General features: G+C 42.2%; 1 protein-coding gene across 1 annotated transcript in view; it reads right to left on the bottom strand.

The window, feature by feature from the left end:
* The window catches only part of rims3 (regulating synaptic membrane exocytosis 3), a 49657-nt gene that overhangs the window by 19509 nt on the left and 9528 nt on the right, over window positions 1-20620 (bottom strand). Inside the window, exon 2 of the mRNA XM_049603314.1 lies at window positions 10230-10555. Within this exon, the coding sequence (XP_049459271.1) occupies window positions 10230-10494 (265 nt within the window). The 5' untranslated portion in view covers window positions 10495-10555. The remainder of the gene's footprint in view (window positions 1-10229; window positions 10556-20620) is intronic.

Genomic DNA, 20620 nt, shown 5'->3' with positions numbered 1-20620 from the left:
TCTTGATATGTAAGAATTTCTCTTTAGGCGTGAATTTTCCCTCGAAGGATCTGATCACCGTAAGCTCTCCAAAATATCTCTGCCAAAATTCCTACAGTGTGTTTCCTAACTGTGACTCAGAAACAGAGCTAGAAGTAGGGCATGAGTGAGTCACCCCGAAAACACCCTGAGCACTAAAATGCCAGGTCTATTCTCTGGTGTAGGAGACCACGTAGAGGCTGCTTTTAACCTGTGGACATACTACTGTAATCTGTGGTCTTTTATTGTGTTATTGTTGGGGTTCTTTCTCCTGCCAAATCATCCCTCATCATGCTTAAATATCACAAAGCTGCTCAATCATTACAATTAGGATTATCGAGATATGGCAACTTCCCTGTCGGACGTGCACGATACACAACATCTTCAGTAATGAGGCAGAAAATAAGCTGCAGCTGTAAATCTGAGTATTACAGGGGACAAAGACCTTCAGCCACAGTATATAACATGTCATGACAATGAATAAAGGGAAGCTCTGCACACACATGGTACAGGACTTTATCTAGAAGAGATTACCCAACACTTTTTACTTATTTGGGATAGAAACAGAGACTCTTCAGCTATCTCCCATCTGCATTACATCATCCTGTTCTGTGGAGCTATCTCGATGTGGGGGAGCACAATGTTCACTTTGCAAGTATTTAGGAAACTACAAAGACCTTTTTATGTACACTGTAGTTCAGGCAAACTGATCGAAACAGAGCCATAGCTAAACATTGTCCTATCAACAGAGTTCCGCACAGTATCAGCACTGCTTTGCTTATCAGTAATAATAACCAGAACTGCAGGCTAACTTGAGCTAAGGACAGAAAACGGAAATGCTCACTGGATGCTAAGGCGTACTAAAGCTAGTCATATATCAAGATTTATGTTGTGAGCATACGGTTTCCAAAGCAGTTTAGGAGGACTTTCTATAGTTGTGAAAGCTGCATAGCTTCACTGAATCTGGGGGTCTACAGTGGAATGGTAGAATTAAAATTTCCGAGCCCATCGCTTGATGTCATGGGGCCCAAAAACACTTTCCCATAGACGTACATTGGGAAAAAGACATGGATAAATCAGTGGATACGAAATGACTCATTTTACTTTCAGATTTTGATCCATTAGGTCCGATAACATCTGGAGAGTCTAGAAGACCAACACGATAACATACTTCTATCCTCATCAAAGTTAGCGCAGTGCTAAACTGGAAGTCTCCGGTGCGCTTTGTCTATGGGCTAAATGATGCAGAAGCAGCGCCGTTCATCTGGGTGATTCTATATAAAGCAGTTGAATGTTTTTGGCTCTGTGCGTCACTAAGCACCTTTTATAGTAATGAACAAGGTCCTGCTTCCAACGCTGTTTCCAGCACTGCATGGATCATTGCCCCCTCTGGATTGGAAGAGAGTTACTGCCTCAAGCGAGGGAGTTCAAGTATCTCAGGGTCTTGTTTATGAATCAGGGTAGAACGGAGCTTGAGATGGATTGGCGGTTTGGTGTGGCTTGATGCAGCGATGCAGGCACTGCGCCGGACCATAATGGTGAAAAGGGAGTTGAGCCGGAAGGTAAAGGTTTTGATTTACTGGTCAATCTATGTCCCAACCCTCACCTATGGTCATGAACTCTGGGTAGTGAACAAAAGAATGAGATCGCGGATCCAAGCAGCCCAAATGAGTTTCTTCCGTGGGGTGGCTGGGCTCAGTCTTCGAGACAGGGTAAGGAGCTCGGACATCCGGAGGGAGCTCGGAGTAAAACATGCTGGATAGATTACATGTCTCATCTGGCCTGGGAACACCTTGGGGTCCCCCAGGAGGAGCTGGAAAGTGTTGCTGAGGAGAGGGACGTCTGAAGTTTTGTGCTTGGCCGGCTGCCCCTGTGACCCGGCCCCAGATAAGCGGATGAAAATGGACGGATGGATGTACAGTAAGTATAAAGATAAGTAGTACTGAGTTAGGTTAATCTACATTTTGCCAACAGGTAAGTGCAAGTACAAAGTGAAAGGACAGTATTATTTTTACGGCTCTTTAAGGACCTGCAGACACCCCTTAAATGTGCTTTACACACAGAAACAAAGCTTACAAGGATTTAATTATAGTATTTGGCATAAAAACAAAGGCACCTGTTTTATTTCATTGCAACACAAAATAAAACTGAGTCAGAAACCTGGAAAATGGGTTTCATAACATTACTGGCAGTGGTGAAAGCCCCTTCACATATCTTCACTCCCAGGCTGGAGCTAGAGTTCCAGTCAGCCAACTCAATAGTACACCCAGACATGTGGCTGCTATGGGTCTTGAGAACAAAGTTGGAATCAATTCAATAAGCAAACTAACAAGTATTCTCTTCCTGTGTCACATTTTTCCGTCCCTGCCTCTGTGTCTTTTCCACGTCTCTGGTTTATTTCCTACAGTATCTACAGCACCTCAGAAATAAACACGCAGAAGACAGAGATTTAAATTAAGGACATTTAAAAAAGGAACTGACAAAGCGAGGTTGAGAAAATAAAGAGGATGGCTGCTGAGTGGGTTGTGAGAGCTAAATGGAGCAGAAAAGAGTGAGGTGATTGAGTGTGAATGTGCACCAGCCAATCACACACATATATAAACCAGAGACGGGAAGCTCAGAGTTGAAGCCTCTCACAAACAGACACACATCCACGCCTGGTGTCCTTTAATCTAACTCTCCTGGTGCACTGCATCTCATCAGAGGCGCTTGTTTCTCTGCGTCCCTCTGTGCAGACTGACAGTGTGCTGAGAGACGCTCTGCTGGCCCTGTTTTCACAGTCACGGATAAACCTGCTCAGGAGATAAGACAGTGTTCAGCGGAGGAGTGACTCACCCATTAAACCTGGGAAACCGCGCGTGTGTGTGTGTGTATGTGTGTGTGTGTGCTCTCTCCTCACCGATACCAATAATAGCAGGTAATAAATAGAACACAGACAGACCCGAAATGCCATCCTCAACACTCACCTGTTACAAAACCCAGAATAATGAGACAATGACACAGTGGGAGTCGGCTCTATGTACGGAGTTACACCATGGGAGAGGAACATACATCATGTATGTAGTAATGCATTAAAATAGTCTGTATCAAAGGATCTAAATATGGAAGCACACCTTATATAACAACAACACTGTTGTGAAAAGCATACTGAAAGTGTGTCGATACAACAAAATCAAATGTAACTTTATCTTCTATGCTGTCTGTATTTTATCCGTGTTCATCTTCGTAGGGTTTGTTCTTTAGCCTGTGTTTCTACTCTTTCATCAGCACCTTAATTCACATCTTAAGTGTAGAGTCATGTGAACTATAAAAAGTTAAAATAAGCATTCTGAGGAGCCAAATGAATTCATAATAAGGAATAAATCTGAGTTATGACTCTCTAAAGTTACTCATTTTTGTTTGGAAACACCAGAGGGTACAATTAACACTAACAACTGTCACAGGTCTCAGCTGCTGTCTGAAAATGTTGACAAGGCTGCAGTCTAAAAAAAAAATATGTCCTTGTCCTACTTTAGACGTCTGAAGTCAGTGGATGAGAAGATGTTTAAATTGGAGTTTGTGGCCCATTGTCACATGCAGAATGCCGTACATCAGTTCAGACATTTACTCTATGCTTTTTGCAATGTTACTTTTTACAGTGGAATATAACATTTTGGAAGGAGCTCATTATAGATAGAAAATATTGTTACACCCCTTGTGAGAGCCACTTAAGCATTATTTAAGCATTATTTATTATATTTATATTTAGTAAAAATGTCTGTGTTGATATGACGTATCATATAGGTTCTGCTGTCATAAGTTTACACAACCGTTTCTGTATATTTTGAATAGTGTATGGTGGTGGACTGCACTAAAGTCATGTTTATATTTACTTTATTTATGTGTTAGAATACAGGCACATTTACACCAGGTATGGTGTCGTAAGGTAGTTTAGTGCACATGACAAAAAGGAGAGTTGGTAGTGGACCATACGAGATGTATTTCAGCCGGGAACACTTTTGTCAGAGAAAATTTTATTTCCATTTGCAGTATTATATTTGGTGGTATGGCTCTGTTCTGGGGCCCCTCTGTCTTTCCTCGGGCCTAGGCAGAAAGCCTCTTCCACACGCCAACGTGGAAAGCCTAAGGCGGAGAGAGCAAACCTCTCTGCCCTTCCACATGCAAATGAGGAAAGCCTGAGGCAGAGAGCACACCTCCCTGCCCTTCCATGCGCCTACATGAAAGGCCTAAGGCAGTTCTGTTCCCCCCGGGAACAGAACAGAGCAGCATCAATGACAAACAGAAATGACATTGATAAGTCAGACACAGCATGAAAAGGAGGAGCTGGGGTGGAGGAGGGTTGCAAAGCAGCTTGCAGAGGAAGCAGCAACAGTAGGCAGGCCAGAGCAGTTTAAATAGGGCGCCATGAATGAGAATCGCCAATTGGTTGCATAGAAAGGAATCATGTGATCTATCAGCTGACTCCCTTCCATCCATAAGCTGCTCCATCTGTTGATTGGTCTGTTTGAGATCAGCTGATGTAGCTGGGATGTGAGCTGAGCTTGACATTGTGTCCTGCCTCAACGAACACTATGCTCAACTTTTGGAAGGACTTGGCCTGTTGTTTTGTTTTTCTACTTTTGTATTCTCAATAAACTTTGTTCGACTTTTTCCCTGCCTCATGCGAATACTGTGGATCTTGTGAAAAGGAACAGAAACATGAGTCCAAACCGAGACACCTCACAAACTAAGTGGCCTAGGAACTTTGGTGTGAGCAAACAGCCACTATACCCCTAACAAGGACTACTGTAACGAGTACTGGACTATAATCAAGCCACAGTTGCCAAATGTTTGAAGCCCACTAAGAACCTCCAATGGAAGGGGCCTAAATGTGGAAACTTCTGCCCTTTTGGCGTTTTCAAGTGGTTTTATCATTGCCGCAAAGACAACAAGATCACTTTCTGGTTTCCTCATAGCCTAGCAACTACAAAAGTCTGCAGTTACTTCAGGTGTTCCTCTACTGTAGGTAATAACAGCAAAGAACTTTCATTGCTAAGTGGGGATGACTGCGCTAGTTACCGGGAAAAACAAAAGTGCTGTCCTCGTTCTGTCTGCAATGACTGACGTACTTCCTTTGTGCCGTGAACCAAGCCATCATGTTCAGTAAGACCGTCCCTGGTGGAAGACAAATTTGCATAGTGACAGTGACAGTGAGGCTTATAGGGAACCAATCAAAACACAGATGGTGTCTTTACAGTATAGCCATTACATAGTGTAATCAACATTTATCTCATAATGATAAATTAAAGCAATAAACTTTAATATAAAAATGTAACTACACAATTCTCCTTCTTAAGAGTTCAAATAAATGTGACACTTGCGTTTTTTACAGTTCTACAAACCCCCCTGCTTTGCTTACCTAAGAGCTTACTGGGACAAATTCTGCTGATAGTTGTAAATTGACTGGATCTAATTCAAGAAATGGATCACGGCTAGAACATACCCTGCAGGAACTCTGACACAATAACAACACCATAACCACATTATCTCCTAATAGCGCTTTAATGGTGAGACGCTGACATATTCTCCCACTGTCTCCGTTCACTTTGTCTTTTTTACATCTTTGCGTCTCTATCAGCCGCCTCAGTGTTCTGTCACTTTCTCTGTGCCTCCCCATTCATTCTGTTTAGTCACTCACTATAAATCTTATTATTTAACGTAGAAAGAACAAATAATACGATTTTTAGTAGAGACGACTTATTTAGAGTCATGAAACGGGTGCAATGCATTTAGAATAACTATAAAAAAAACAGAATAAAGGCATTTAATAGACTTAGTGGAGTGCTTTGAGTCTCTCTTCTCCTGATGCAACCACCATAACATACATCAACAAATTACTCAATAATATCAGGTACCAATAAAGTAATTAACGACACAAGACATACGGTCGGTCTCTGCTGTTTTGCATTCCATTTATTTTTACTATTCCCATCCAAAGTCCAAATTACTTCCCTCACACACCTCGTCTCTGTGGACCAATTCAACCTGTGGCTTATCGCCTATTAGGTGACCAACCGAGCACAGCGTGGTGACGGCACCTGGGCCAGTCAATCAGCCAATCAATGCACGTGTCACTCGGAACATGGAGCAGCGACAGCTGACCAGATTGGGCCATTAACGACTGCCAGGAAGGAACACAAAGAGGATCTTAATGGAACTCGACCCGGTGAGGAGGTATATTTGTGTCGTTCTGTTCGTCTGTCCGTGTGACCTTCTGTCTGTCTGTCTGGTTGTGTGGGCCACCCAACTAATTATACACTTTTTTTTGCCTCTAGCTGGTATGAATTATGAGGAAGGGAAAACAGCAGAATAGAGCAGCCCATTTCGGCCTCTCCGGGTCATTGAGTAAACAGCCTTGTTTGTCTCCGGGAACAGATTCCCTGGCTCGGCCTTGTAAAGTTGTGAGGACATGGTCAATTCCTAGTACAACAGTGACACAAATGTGTTGTTGGGTTGTGACGCAAAATAATTAACGTAACATTTAGGTATGTGGTTCAATTTAACCTAAATCAATTGAAACATTATTTTTTAGCCTACCTGAGATAATGCCAAATAAGGATGAGCCAATCTGACTTTTTCTCCCCAATACGGAAACTCAGGCTGCCTGCCAATAAGAATACCAATGCTCTCCCAAGAAACCTGTCATGAGGAAGCTGAAGATGATCCGGCTATAACAAGGAGAGATGTGGTATGGATGGAATAGGAAGGAGCGGTGCATGATACTGTGATTTCATTCCAGGCGCGATGTCTTCCTCTGGCAGCTGGGAACATCTAAATTTAGACACACCCCTCATCTCCCCTTCCTCTTCTCTACATCCTCAGCCCCTCCTAGCCTCCTCATCCACACTTTCCCCTCCATTGTGCTCTCCTCATCACCACGAACACAGAGACACGAAAGCCCCTGTGGTGAAAATATCGACAGCCCTCCCTGCGTCAGACAAGTGTCAGCTGTGCCTCAGTGCACTGAGCTCTTTGTGTTTGTTTGTGTGTGTGTGTGTGTGTGTGTATTGAGTGGTAGAGCGACAGCCATCTCACACTGATGGGAGCTAAAAACAGGTAATGATACAAGATAATGATACAAGATTTAGGTAAGTGTGTGTGCGCATGTGATCGGCTGCGTGTGTTTGTTCCTGTGCACACTGCCCATTAGCCATATGGTGGCCATGTCAGAGCTGGCATGATAACATGTATGATTCAAGTAAGCACACACATTTTTTTTTTTAATGTTTTCATCCTCATTCCTTTCCTCTAAAATGGTCTCTTTCCTCTCACGAATCTTTCAGAAGTTATGCAAAAAGTTCAGATTAGAAAGGACAGAGCTGCTTCGACAGGACGGACACCAGTCACTCATTTTATTTTATGTGTCATATAATGCAGCTGATTCTGTAAAGACACCATTCAGCATTGGTGTGTGTGGTTTACCATATTTTTCTAAGTGGGTTCAATTAGAAAGATATATTAGCTCTAATGGGAAACTTGGAAGTTTAACTTTACTGTTACAGTTATAACTTGTATGTGACTGTTTTTAAATTTATTTCACTTGGACCAATTTTAGTCATGATTGTATTTATTGTGTGGTTTATTTGATAGTAAAATGTTGTCTGGGCTATGTTATCTCTACTTTCTTTACATTAAGAACCACTGTTACAATAAGCCTTGGAATTTATGGTGTCACTCTTGACATTTTTGCAGCTGTGTGTGATTTCATGCTGCACCTAAAGATTATTTTATTTATCGATTGTGGAAATTTTTGGTCGATACCAATGTTTATTTAAATAACTGTGTTTTTGTTGTTATTTATTTCCCCTTTTGTGCCAGGGGAATCTGTTTTAAAGTCATACAGTCCATCATTACACTTAACGCTTTAAATGAGCACAAATTCAGACGTACAGAATTCATAAAACCTTTAAAATAACCTTCTTTCACATGAAAAACATCTTTAAAAAACTGCTTCAAAGGCCTTTTTACTATATGTATAATAATTCTCTAATATCAAATGTATATTGTTGTATAAATAAATACATTTCTCCTTCAAACAGCTGTATTTTTTCAAGTTTCTCACCAAAAACTAGATTTTTCAAGATTACATTTGAACATCCCGCTAATTTGTTGTTCTGGGGAAGATCTCTGTTCATCCAAAACAGGTTTTCTATTGTCCCCAGAATGGAGGGACACAGTTAGTCATCAAGCTCTGCTTTTTAGTCTGCACAACACTGATGTGATTCAACATCTTGTTTGCCAATATGCTGATGGCAGCTAACAAGGCAGGAATCACCCTGATACCGATGTTTGGCCAATAAATCGGTGCTTCCCTAGTGAAAAATGGTCATCACAACTTCCCAGAGTCCAACTGTTACAGGGTCAATTATAGTGCAGTAACATGTGTAACAAAGTCAAATGCACATTTGTAATATTAAGTGTTACAATTACACAAAATTTGTTTCAGTTACCATTACCTGACACTTAGGCCTCCATAGTCAATATGTGGAACATCTGATACTCTGCACCCCTACACTCACCTTTGGGGGTATCCCACCTATAAAGGGGTGTCTCCTGCCTTACCTCTCCCCTTTTTCTGTTTCGCTCCATGGGAGAGGTAAGTGACATTGCTCTTGTGGTAATTTCCGTGTTTTAGCGCTGTTTATAAGTTCATTTTATGCTAACATAATCCTGTGTCACTTTATTTGTGTAGGGGCTCGACTTATATGGTCGTGTTTGACAGAGGATTTTATTTTTACCTCTTGTTGTCAGGGATAAACAAAGATCGCCTCCAAAGATATCCACAGTCTGGGCCTCTTCATATCAACACAATACAGACAACACTGGAGTCCACTGGTTACACAGCTCCCAAGGTGACTGCTTTAAATGTCTTGTTGGTGTGACCAACAAACCCAAATATATTCACTTTAATTTCACAGAAATTACGGAGTTATTTAAGGTTTGTATAATAATAAATGGATAAACACATATTAACAGTATATTGGCTTAAACTAGGGAAATAACTTTAGCATTGGTACAGAAACTAATGAAAAGATTAAAAAGGTCCCCAGTCTGCCACACGAAGACAAGCAACAACCCTCAGATGTTGTAAGAAGACTGAGTGTCCTCACAGAGACGTACACACTGTACTACCACAAAGCGATCAGGCGAGCAGAGAGACACATGCAGACAGCATTCTGAAAAGGTTACAGTTCAATGTACTGGAAGGAGAAACAGAATGTGCTAATAGGATGTGGGGAAATGAACGGTGTGGTTCTTATCAACAGAGGAATGAAGAAAGAAATTAACTGTATTGAAATGAGCTGCATCCCCTGCCCCCTCCTGGCCCTGCCCCTCAGCCTGTACCAAGCCTCGGTGTGTGACCTGTTTTTCCCCATTTCCCACCAGGAGCAAGAGGGTTTGTGCTCGCTGCCGAGGCACAAAGCAACAAACATGTTTGTTGCTGCTGCACAGTATATGTAATTATACCCCACAGGACACATAACACCACCACCATTGCCATCATACATACTATGTGCCACTGCTTCCTCCAACACTCGCTGGTGTTAGCGGCTTTTAAAATTAACTCATTACATTACAACAAAAGGTAAAGCCACTGAGGGCTTGTTGAATTACATATCACAGGTACAACAGAGGCAGGGCATCAAATGCCCTTTGGAGTGGATTATGCTGATGTTATTGTGCATACAGTGAAACAATCACTGCTCTGTCAGACCAGTGTTGGCTTCTGTTTAACAATGAAACTGCAGCAGGAAAGCTTTTAATCATTTTAAGAGCATCAGTGTTTTGAAATGTAAAAGCAAAGCCAGAATGGTTATTAAATGTCTTACCAAATTAAGAATTGAATATGAATATGATTTGCAGCTTCACATCTGAACCCAAATTGAAACAAAAGATTGATATTCCCATACTACTAAAAAGGGGCAGGGGAAACAGTGGAGGCTGAGAATAAGAAGAATGGACAGAGGGGTGATGAGGAAAGGAAGCAGGAAGGGACAAAAGGTGTCAGATGTCACAATGACCTCGCACAAATGGCACAAAAAGGACAAGAAAGAAAAATATCTTGGGAGTATTTGATCGGGACTCAAAGGTCAAAATGACACTTGCACTGGCAGTAAAGTTTAACGCAAGGAGTTTACATCCATCAGAATCATTTCAGACTGTTAACTGACCTTGCTGGTTGAGCTGTTGTGTGCTCTTGCTCCACTGTGACAATCCCACAATGGCCACCATCTTGGCACCCAGACTGGAGCGCCGCTTCTTGTTGCCAGCCAACGATGCGGAGTCCGGTCCCCCGCTGCCCGGACTCTTCTCCAGGCTGTACATGGCCCCCGAGATGCTGGAAGAGCGCACCACGTTCCGAGCTGCCGCGCTGAGCCCGCTAAGGCCGCTCAGCCCACCCGGGCTGGGCACCTCCACAGAGCTGCTGAGCATCATGGTCCCGCTGGACTGGAGGGCCAATAGGCTGGGGGGAGGGGGAGGAAAGTTGGAGCGCGGGCTGAGGAAGGGAGATAAAAAAGAGGGTGTAAGTAGAGAGGAGACGTTAAAGGTGGGAGGCGTGTAACAGCTCAAATAAAAGGACAACTTGATGTGAAGTGTGTCTGATGAAATATAGAATACTAGCTTGTCTTACAGCTGCAGCACCTCCCCGAGGCTGAAGGACGCCCAGTTTGAATTTCAACCACAGTTTGGTTTTCAATAAAATTTGCCGTGTTTTGCCGAGGCAGCAGAAATGACTTCCTATCTCATAAAAGACAAATAAAAAGCGAAAAGCTCCGAAAAGCCTTTCTGATCTCAAATAGTTTTGCAAACTGAGGAAACAAAGAACACAAAGGTCAGCAGACGAGGACAGTGCAGATGGCAGCAGACTGTTCAAGTGAGTTAAGAAATGTCTCAAGTCACACACACACATACACAAACGCACACAAATGTCAGGGCTGGCCTGCTGTTGAGGGGTGACCCTGTCAGCTGGTATTTGTCTTGTGTGGGTTTTTTTGGATTCTTATTCTGTGTCTGACCTTAAACAGTGACACATGATAAACTCTACAGCTCAAGTCATCACTGGTTGGCTGAATCCTGGGAGGACAACAGTGTGTGTGCACACACTCTTGCTTTACTTTGATAAACTTCGTAATAAATCTCACTGATGCACGCACAGGTACAGCTCTTACAACAGGCCTTTTTTCACAGTGGACATTTTGACATGTCATAGTAGGAAAAGCACTTGTGTTACTAATAACTTATTGATGGCTCCGTTCTATTCAGCTTTGACAGCATGACAGTGAGCCAGAATCTGAAACTGAAGCAGCCATCGTTAAATTTTATTGCCCCTGTGCTTATACTAATGTGACATGTCAAAATGTCTTCTGTAGAAAAAAGGACTATTATCCTTCAGCATCTCTATCGCTCTCCTTTACGGTCCTCTGTCTGTCCTTTCCTTTTCTCTCCCCTAACTTTAGAGTGATTATACTGAAGCTAAACCGACAGCCAAAGGGAACATTAAATATGCAGATGCACTGTGGCCAACATCGTGTTTTCACACTGCTTTTTTAATAGTTCTCGTTCTTCACTACTCCTCTTCCATATAACTTCTCTTGCCACCTGCTTTATCATTATGGCCCCCGCTATATTTTTTTGTCCTCTTTCTTCTCCTGTTTTTTTTTTTTTTTTTGACACAGAAAGTACAGCAATGCAGTCTTTTCCTGTCTCAGAACCTACGTAAGTGCCTTGCAAAAGCTCAGGTGGTTTATATGCTTCAACACACCAGCATGCGTTTTATGCATTGGCATTTAACATGACTAATGCCGTGGCTCAAATCACATACTTCTGTACATGTGATTTGTTAGGGCATAAATAAGCGTGTTCACAGTGCACTATGAGTACCCATATGGTGGAGTGTGGAACGTTGGACACTGCTCACCCTCAAGGGTCACCATTGCCTATGTAGCAGAAGGGGGACTGCAAACATATTTCAAATTTGTGAAATGTCAGCTGACAACTACAGTGAACACCGAAGCATTGTACAAATAAAAATGTATTTTTCCCTACCACTACACTGACGTCAAATGTGCGTCCTGATTTTGCCAAGCGGTTGTTGACCCAACCTGCAAGTTTTACTTTAGTTTACACTAGTCTGCTACTACAGAAATTAAAAGTTATATTTGCTTTTTAAATTAATTGTTAGTATTTCGCCACCATGGAAGTAAGCTCACATTACCTTGCAAGGGTGAGCTAACAGTTAGCCAGCTAGGACGCTAGCTGCTTAGTATTAACTCCTTGATCATATCAGAATGCTCTAACTTTAACTTTTATTTCAGCTCATTTTAGAACGGCCACTACAAGAAAATGTGTTATTTAATTGGATTGTCAAAGGGACAGGGAGTCATAGATGTTGGTTTCTGACTGCCAGAGTTTGTGAGCTAGCTGTAGTGCGCTAGTATTAGCATGCTAGAATTTGCACGCTAGCGTTAGCGTGCTAGCCCGCCAACTGTATCCTTAATTTTCTTTCAGGATTGTGCCCGTTGTCAAAAAGTATTGCATAATGAATCTAAAGTGCATGATAAACCAAGAACACCTGTGTGATGACCTTTTTAAATGAGAAGTGGGCAAAAAAAATGATCAAGCAATTGATTAGTAGAAAGCATTAACTAGCTAGGTAGCATGCTAGCTAGCAGTCTGTCTTCAGGCCATCAAATCAATATTGACCTCTACTCATCATTACTTTATTTTCGTCTATATGATGTTGTATTTAGACCATCAAATCAATGTTGACCTCAAGTCATAATTGCTTTATCCTTTAGCAATTGATAAGCAGACAGCAATAACTAACTAGCTAGCATTCTAGATAGTTAAAACTTGTTGACTTCCACTTTAGAGCAGATGTAATATTTTTCATATTTAAAAGGCATTGGAAAAATATTGAGGGATACTCAAGGCAATTTTTGGGCAATATCGCAACAGATATGTCAACACTCAAGCATTTTTCATATTACCATAGCAAGTTTGTTGCCATGCCATGTAGGCTTTTTTTGTGTTACATGGCGTTGTCTTCAGACCATCATATAGATGTTTAAGAGTCATCATTGCTTTATTGTCCGTTAAATGTTGTTTTCTTTAGACCATTGTATTAATAACATCCTCGAGTCATCGTAGCTTTATTCGCGGTTATATGGTGTTGTCTTTAGACTACCATATGGATGCTGACTTCAGGTCGTTGTAGCTTTATTGTGTTACTATGTTGTCTTCAGAAGATGAAGAATAATTCTGCATTGATGACACAATGTTGCAAGCCCATTATGTTCTTAATAACAATGACAATAAATGCCCGTCTCTAGCTGTTGAGACTTAACAAAAAACTGCAAATTTAAACCTCATGACGGAATGAAGACAAAGGATCACCAAAACATCCATCATCCAGGGACCATGAATGTCAGTAAATGTCATGGCAATCCATGAAACAGTTGTTAAAATACCAACCACCCACCCAACTGGCGATGGCATCTCTTGAGATGTGCCTCTAATGCAACTAAAGGACATCGGTTTAAATAATCTGCCTCTAATCGCACGAAATGTTGCACAACTTCCTTAAAGCACTCAGTCATAAATAATACATATGCAGTACAGTGAATTTGTCCTTAATGCGACTTTCAGATTGAAGACGTAAATGCCCTGTGCTTCAGATGTCTCTGTAAATCATCATCATCATCGTCCTGCTCTGTCACACAAACACAGCCATGATGCTTACAGCCCAAAAAATGTTGCTGACCGACAGTTTTTGTGGAGATTCATTTAGCATTACCACAATAACCGAAGTGGGTGCTATTGAGGGACAATGAACTGATGTAGCAAAGGGCAAATTTTGGCATTTTGTAATGAAACTCATAATAATAGCCAAGTGGTGGACTGCGTGCTTTGTAAAGATCTACTGCCGTGACATTTGTTATGAGTGGAAAAGGGTACCGAGGGGAAAGAAAGAGGGAGAGAGGGAAGGTAGGGGCAGGGAATCTGAACGTCAGGTGAGCCTATATGCCCTTATTTTCCTCTCCTGTCTTTTTTGCCTTCCCTCTCTTCCCCTCTCACCCTCTCTTTTCTATTCCAGCCCATGTGCACTTCTCTGTGGCTCTCTGGGGGGTCTCTGTACTTCGAGCAGAGCGGGAGAAAATGAGGATGGAGGAGGGACAGAGAAGGCTGCGAGAGAAAGGGGACAAACAGAATAACTCTGCTTTCAGAGAGCCACGCGGACCGAGAAGAACAAGTGGGGGAAGACGAAGGACAGGGTGATAGACGTGGGAGGAAAGGATGCTTCATAATGAATGGACACAGAGAAAAACACTGCAGGAAGCTGGGGCCTGATCTGTGAGAATTAATGGAGTGAAAGCAGGAGAAGAAGAGGGAGACGTGATAGTGACAACAACTGAGACATGCATCCATTCCTGTTCTCCTCTTAATGATGAGATCCTCGGTCTGAGAGTGTGTGTGTGTGTGTGTGTGTGTGTGAGTGTGTGAGTGTGTGTGCAACAGAGTGAACTCAAGTGTATACTGTACAGTATATATGTTTTTGCCCAGAGGACATGTACACACAAGTGACACTGGTGGCTGTGTTGGTTTCATATCCACAGAGCTGAAGATTCACTGCTTAGTTGTGAGTTTGATGTGCAGATATTTAGCAAGTTAAAGGCATAGTTTAACTTACACTTTGAAGCTAGAGATGGTGGACAATCAGAAAACACAGCTGGGTATCATTTGGATGTTTTCCAATACCAGTGCCAAAAAACCCTGACCTAATTGCAATGATTTACACTAAATAACAATGTGACAGTACTAATAACAGCAAAATCCATTTTGAGTTGGGATTAATAATTGTCTCCCTAAAGGCCCTGACACACCAAGACAATGGTCGGCCATTGGTGAGCATCTGCCACCCTCATCCACACTAGTCGCCTTTTTTTCTGTCGATTCAACACGTTGAATCGGCATCGGAGTCAAATGAAGTCAGTCTAAATGCACCCGCAAAGTCTGGGAGTCTGCAAAGTATGGACATATGGATCCAGCCTACCTTTGTTTGTTTACTTTGTGGCTAACGCTCTTCACTTTAATTAGCAGGTGGCGAGCAAGACACACAAACACAGCTTGGGTCTTGAAGAGTTGTGGCATTTATTCACTGTCAGATAGCCACAACTGTACAAACATTCCCTGGAAAATTTAACTTCATTCTCTCTGCTCAAGTTGCCGCAGCCCCACCTTCACAACGTCACACACATGCTCGCTTTCTCTTTGTTCAACCTCACACTTGCTATGCACACTATCTGGCACTGGAATGAGACACTGAAATCGGCATTGTGATTTGGTGTGGTAGGTACCGGTTGTAAAGGATCCAGTGTACACTCAGACTTGAGGTCTACTTGCTTGGACTTATCAGTCAGCTGTTTACTTACACAGTTAACTCGAGCTACGGTTATAGCTCGACTAGACCATTTAATTGGACTATTGTCGTTGTCCCCGTGTACATGCACGAGAGGGGAATCGATTTATTAACTCAAGTATGTCCGACTCCGCTACAATAGGTGGCGATATGCCCCCTTTCAGCTTGTTAGTACCTTTTTCTAGCTGACCGATTACATCACAGACCAGTGTTTTCCTTCTATCCATGTACTTTGAAATATTTAACTCTTTCAGCTGACACAGCATGAACTGTGTCTCCTCGTCCGTCCAAAGATGCACACCTCTGGACGTAGATAACACCATGTTGTTACTGGTGTCTTCTTCTGTTATGCATTTAATGCTGTTTGACTTCCAGGTCAAAGCCCAGGACGTAAACTGTGGAGCATGTGCAGAGCATCTAGGCCAGTTTGGGTTCGATTGACTGTATACAAGCAGGTGTAATTCAACTCCCAATCGCATTATCTCGGTGCGTTAGTCCGACTTTGAGAAATTCGATTGAGTATGATTTTAGTTAGACAATCAGTACGTCATGTAAACATATTTTCCAATATTTTCCATATATTTCCAATTATTAAGTATTCATTCTTGGCCAAAAAAGGCAGAGTAAATAGAGGTAGAACATTTCTAAGTTTTCAAAGAGTTTCTTATCTTGTGCTGTGTGAACTCCGTAGCTTATGAATCAAGCCACAGAGGACAATAAAATATTTAATTCAAAGTGGGGCATGGAGTACTCTTGTCAATATTAAGTTCAAATAAAGAAAAATCAGCCTGTAGGTATAAACTCTGTTGTTATGTTGGACATGAATAATAGCTTATGTAAAAAAAACACCCACACCTGCATTTAAGAGTATTTCAATCTTTAAAGATGTCGCCATGTACCTGTCCCCGCACTGTGTTTTGCTGGACCTAAAGGTACAACCAGGAGCCCATCTATCTTCATCTCCGTGCCAGACATCTCCCCTGCCATATGTCTCTGTGCTCTCTAACGTCTCATCTCAGAGCTCATTTATTTCTCCTCCCGTCAGCAAACTGTCCCCCCCTCCACCCAGCCTGGTGGCCATCAGCCCCTCAGCCGCACCTCAACACCACCTGTCTCCGCCCAACACCGACCCCTGCTGTGAGAGATCTGGCCTCTTAATTTGTATGTGTTGTTGATGTTGTTACAATGTGTCTGCACAGGAGGCGTCGTGTGAGCAGCGTGTTAGCAGAGCAGCAGCTAAATCCTGCAGATGCACCCATGCAAAGACACACTTTACTCAGGTTTGTGGCCATAAACTTTAAATAATCAACAAAGGTGATAAAATATGTTACTGAGCTTTAGAGGCAGTTAGGCGGATTGTTTTTACCTTTGTACCGAGCTAAGCTAGCTGTTTCCACCTCTTTGTGCTAAGCTAAGCTAACTGCCTGCAGCTTCATATGTAACAGAGAGATATTAGAGTGGTGTCGACGATTCTTTCACGTGACTATTTCCCAAAATGTGAAAGCACCTCTTTAACACTTGACCAATCCTAAGTCCCACCACCATTAGTTACTGTTGCAGGGTCCGACAAGCTTGACAAAAGAAATATGGCGACACTAGTTACGTTTAGCTGGGTGCCGCGTGAAGATACCGTCAAGGACTACAATATGCAATAACAAGATATATTCACAATGTTAATTTTTGTCATTCCCATGTCAATGAAAAAGAACGAAGCCACACGTTCTTTGTATAAATGACAAAATGCCCTGAATGTTGGGAGTGTTCGCTGGTCTTATATTACACCAACTACCCAGCAGAAAACTCTATTGGCAAACTAACAGCGCAGAAGACCACAAAACAGAACCTCAGTTGGATTCAGCCAAGCATGACCGTCTGCAGTCAGTGAAAGCTGATGCAGAGAAGCAAAGAGTAAAACTGTGACCTCACTTTTCAGCGTCTCCCATAAACACAAAAGCCACAACCTTGTAATTAGATATGGCTGAGCAATCCATTAATGGTCTCCTTAAAGTTGCTCTCGTATGCAGGCCACACTGCCGGTCTGTTAATTAACCTACAACTTAGCTGGACAGTAGATGGTAAAGATATACTGTAGGTCTGAGTGTCTTGTCAGAAACCAATCAATATAAAGCCAAGGTGAGTCAATATCAACATAAATGTGAAGCGATAAACAGCAGCATCTGTCTAATTGGCTTTTTAAAACTTGTTTTACCTCTTTTTAATTTGTTTTTACTGCTATGGCCTCCATTTATTGCTTTTACTATTGCATGTTATTCTTTTTTCTAATTGAGGATTTTGCTGTGTTTGCTGTTGGATGAGTGTGTTTTGATGTGGCTTTGCCAAGTGCTTTTGGCTGCTGCAAGCAGCAGCAAGTTTCCCATGTGGGACAGTAGAGAGTGAGCTGAGCTGAATCATAGCTAAATGAACAGAAAAAAAATATGTCTCAGCAGTGCACTGGCCATTGGTCATCGGTCAAATGTCAACAGACATTAAACTGCAAATAATCAGCATCTTATTCAACTGAAAGAGATATGTCTAGGTCAGAGGTCTGGAGCCACCTGCGACTCTATAGCACCTCTAGCTCCCTGTGGCTTTGACAAAAAATCATATGAAAATGGACTACAGTTGTTTTTTAACATTTTAGTTTTTATGTATCACTGTTGTAGGTCTAAAGAAATTAGGCACCTGTGCAGCAAATTTAAAAAATGTTTAAGTTACTTAAATGTGCATCATACATCTATAGCCTGCCGCCTATTCCTCTAGATTTTGCCAAACCTCAGTAGCAGTGATCAGTCTAGAGTCTCTGTTGTTAGGCTAGCTATGGACTCCAAATCCAAAAAGTAAAACTCTAATATTGTGTGGACAGATAGATTTGATTTCACTGCCAACTCTGCAAAGTCAAAGTTCCAAATAATTATAAATCGCCCAAGGCAAAGTAGCCTATCAGTAATATTAATAGGTTAATTTAGTCAATAGTGTTAATGCGTTACATCCATTATAAGGCTAAAATATGTTCTGCTGCTCCAGACAGAATTGTTTTAAAATCATTTTTGGTCTTTTGATTGTAAAGGTTGCCAACCCCTGGCCTAGGCCATAGATCGTATATAAAGATGAACGACATTATAGCTCCCTGAAACGTGAAGCCAAAACATCTCGATCGCCCCCTGGTGGCTGGCTGCAGTATAGGTCATAAACCCCGCCCATTCTATGTTAGTGGATGGGCCGAACTAAAAATCAAAGTTCACGTCACATGCGATCGATGGCACTGCTCGCAATTGTTCAGTGTTTGGGCGGGGACTTGAAACAGCTGAGATCGTGACTGTGCAGACTCTGGCTCCAAATGACATCACCAGTGCAAGATGGTGGCGGCCGCATCTGGGACATTTTGGCTTCATTTTTGTACATCGGCATAGGGGTGAGTCCATGTACACCTTTACATGTTTACATGTGTTTGAGATCATAAGCGGTTATGAAAAATTAGTACACGAAAAACTTTTTTTATTTTTTTTTTTTAGGGGGGAGGGGGGTAACACTAATTGTTAATTAACTGTGATAGACTGTGAATATGACAAGAAATGGTGTGAGACCGGGTTTGGCAACAGGTCAGTAGCCTACGTGCTCCATTCTATTAAAACGGCGTGTTCATTAAGGGGGTCGTTCGCCAGTGGGCTACAACGAGCCATCAAATCACAGCATTCGTGGGGAGACAACAGGGAATTATTTGCGCTTTTATGCACGGGTCGGTGGTGAAGTGGCATACATGACTTGTGCTACGGATGGACAGACCAACGGACGAGCCATGTATCTCTGTGCTGCTTAAAAAAATTCTGTGTCCTCTCACCGCGGATGCTGTGATTTAATGGCCCAGTACTCATTGTAGCCCACTCTTGTAAGACCCAATAATAATAATAATAATAATAATAATAATAATAAGTTACTGTGGACCTATATGCCATGTCTTTAAATAAAATTACCATGAAGAGTTCGCTGAAGAACAGGTAATGTCAGCCTGAATTACTCATGTGTGTCCCTGGTGAAAATCGCTGACATGCATGGGAAATACGGCTTCTACAGACTCGCCATAGCTTACTGTCAGGTCTAAGGGACCAGAATTCGGGATGGCGGACCGTCGGAATGGCAATATTTTGGTGTGGCGGCCTGTAACCGTTGGTCGTTCAGTTGGTATTCGGATAACTGGGGCTTTACTGGTATAATGCAATAGCACCACCCAGCAGTGAAACCCGTGTACACGAAGAAAATGACCCACTCTAAACGTTTAGAGATTTTTGTACACGAACTCACCCCTACATTGGCAGGAAGTGGAGATGCATTGTCCATCTTTATATTCCGTCATTGGTCTTGTCTATTAAGTAAATGGATGGTACTTGTATAGCACTTTTCCAGTCATTCGACCACTCAAAGCGCTTTTTACACTACGAGTCACATTCACCCATTCACACAGTCATTTATACACTGGAGGCTGAGGATACCACACAAGGTGCCACCTGCTACTCAGCTTTTTAACACACTCACACACCAATGGAACAGCCATCAGGAACAATTTGGGGTTCAAGTGCTCAAGGATAATTCGACATAAGTATCCTTGAGCACCTGAACCCTAAACTGTTGGGGCCGATCTTTCAATTGGTGGACAACCCACTCTACCTCTGAACAACAGCCGCCTCATGTTGCATGTGTAATTGCCATGTGTCACTCTTAATCTGATAAAAGCTGTCCTGGCTGAAACATTACAGTATGTTGAAGTAAATTAAGGAGTTTGTGTTCTAACAGGTCATGTGTGCGTCCTTCTTTCTCCTAAATAATTTGTATTGGTGTAGCTGGTGAGTGTATAACAGTACGTTGCTAATATTTTTTTTTTCTTCAAAAAGTTTATATCCTTGACATGCTATTTTCATGCAGCTTGCAAAGACTGCAGGAGTGAAAAATAGCTGGAATAAAGAAGAAATTCATGATGAACAATCACAGTGGCAGTGCACACGGACAGGCAGGAGCTGTAATGCACTTCCTGTTGAGGCTACCATGGAAACGTCCCAGGTTATGATACTGTATGAGTCGGACCAGCGCCTGCTGCCATTGTGTTGGGCCTAGTGTCCTGTGCATGTGTGTGCGCGTGTGGCCGATGTA

This window comes from Epinephelus fuscoguttatus, linkage group LG17, assembly GCF_011397635.1.
Source record: "Epinephelus fuscoguttatus linkage group LG17, E.fuscoguttatus.final_Chr_v1".
Lineage (NCBI taxonomy): Eukaryota > Metazoa > Chordata > Actinopteri > Perciformes > Serranidae > Epinephelus > Epinephelus fuscoguttatus.
Note: the sequence above shows the minus strand (reverse complement) of the source record. Positions and strands in the feature narration are given on the sequence as shown.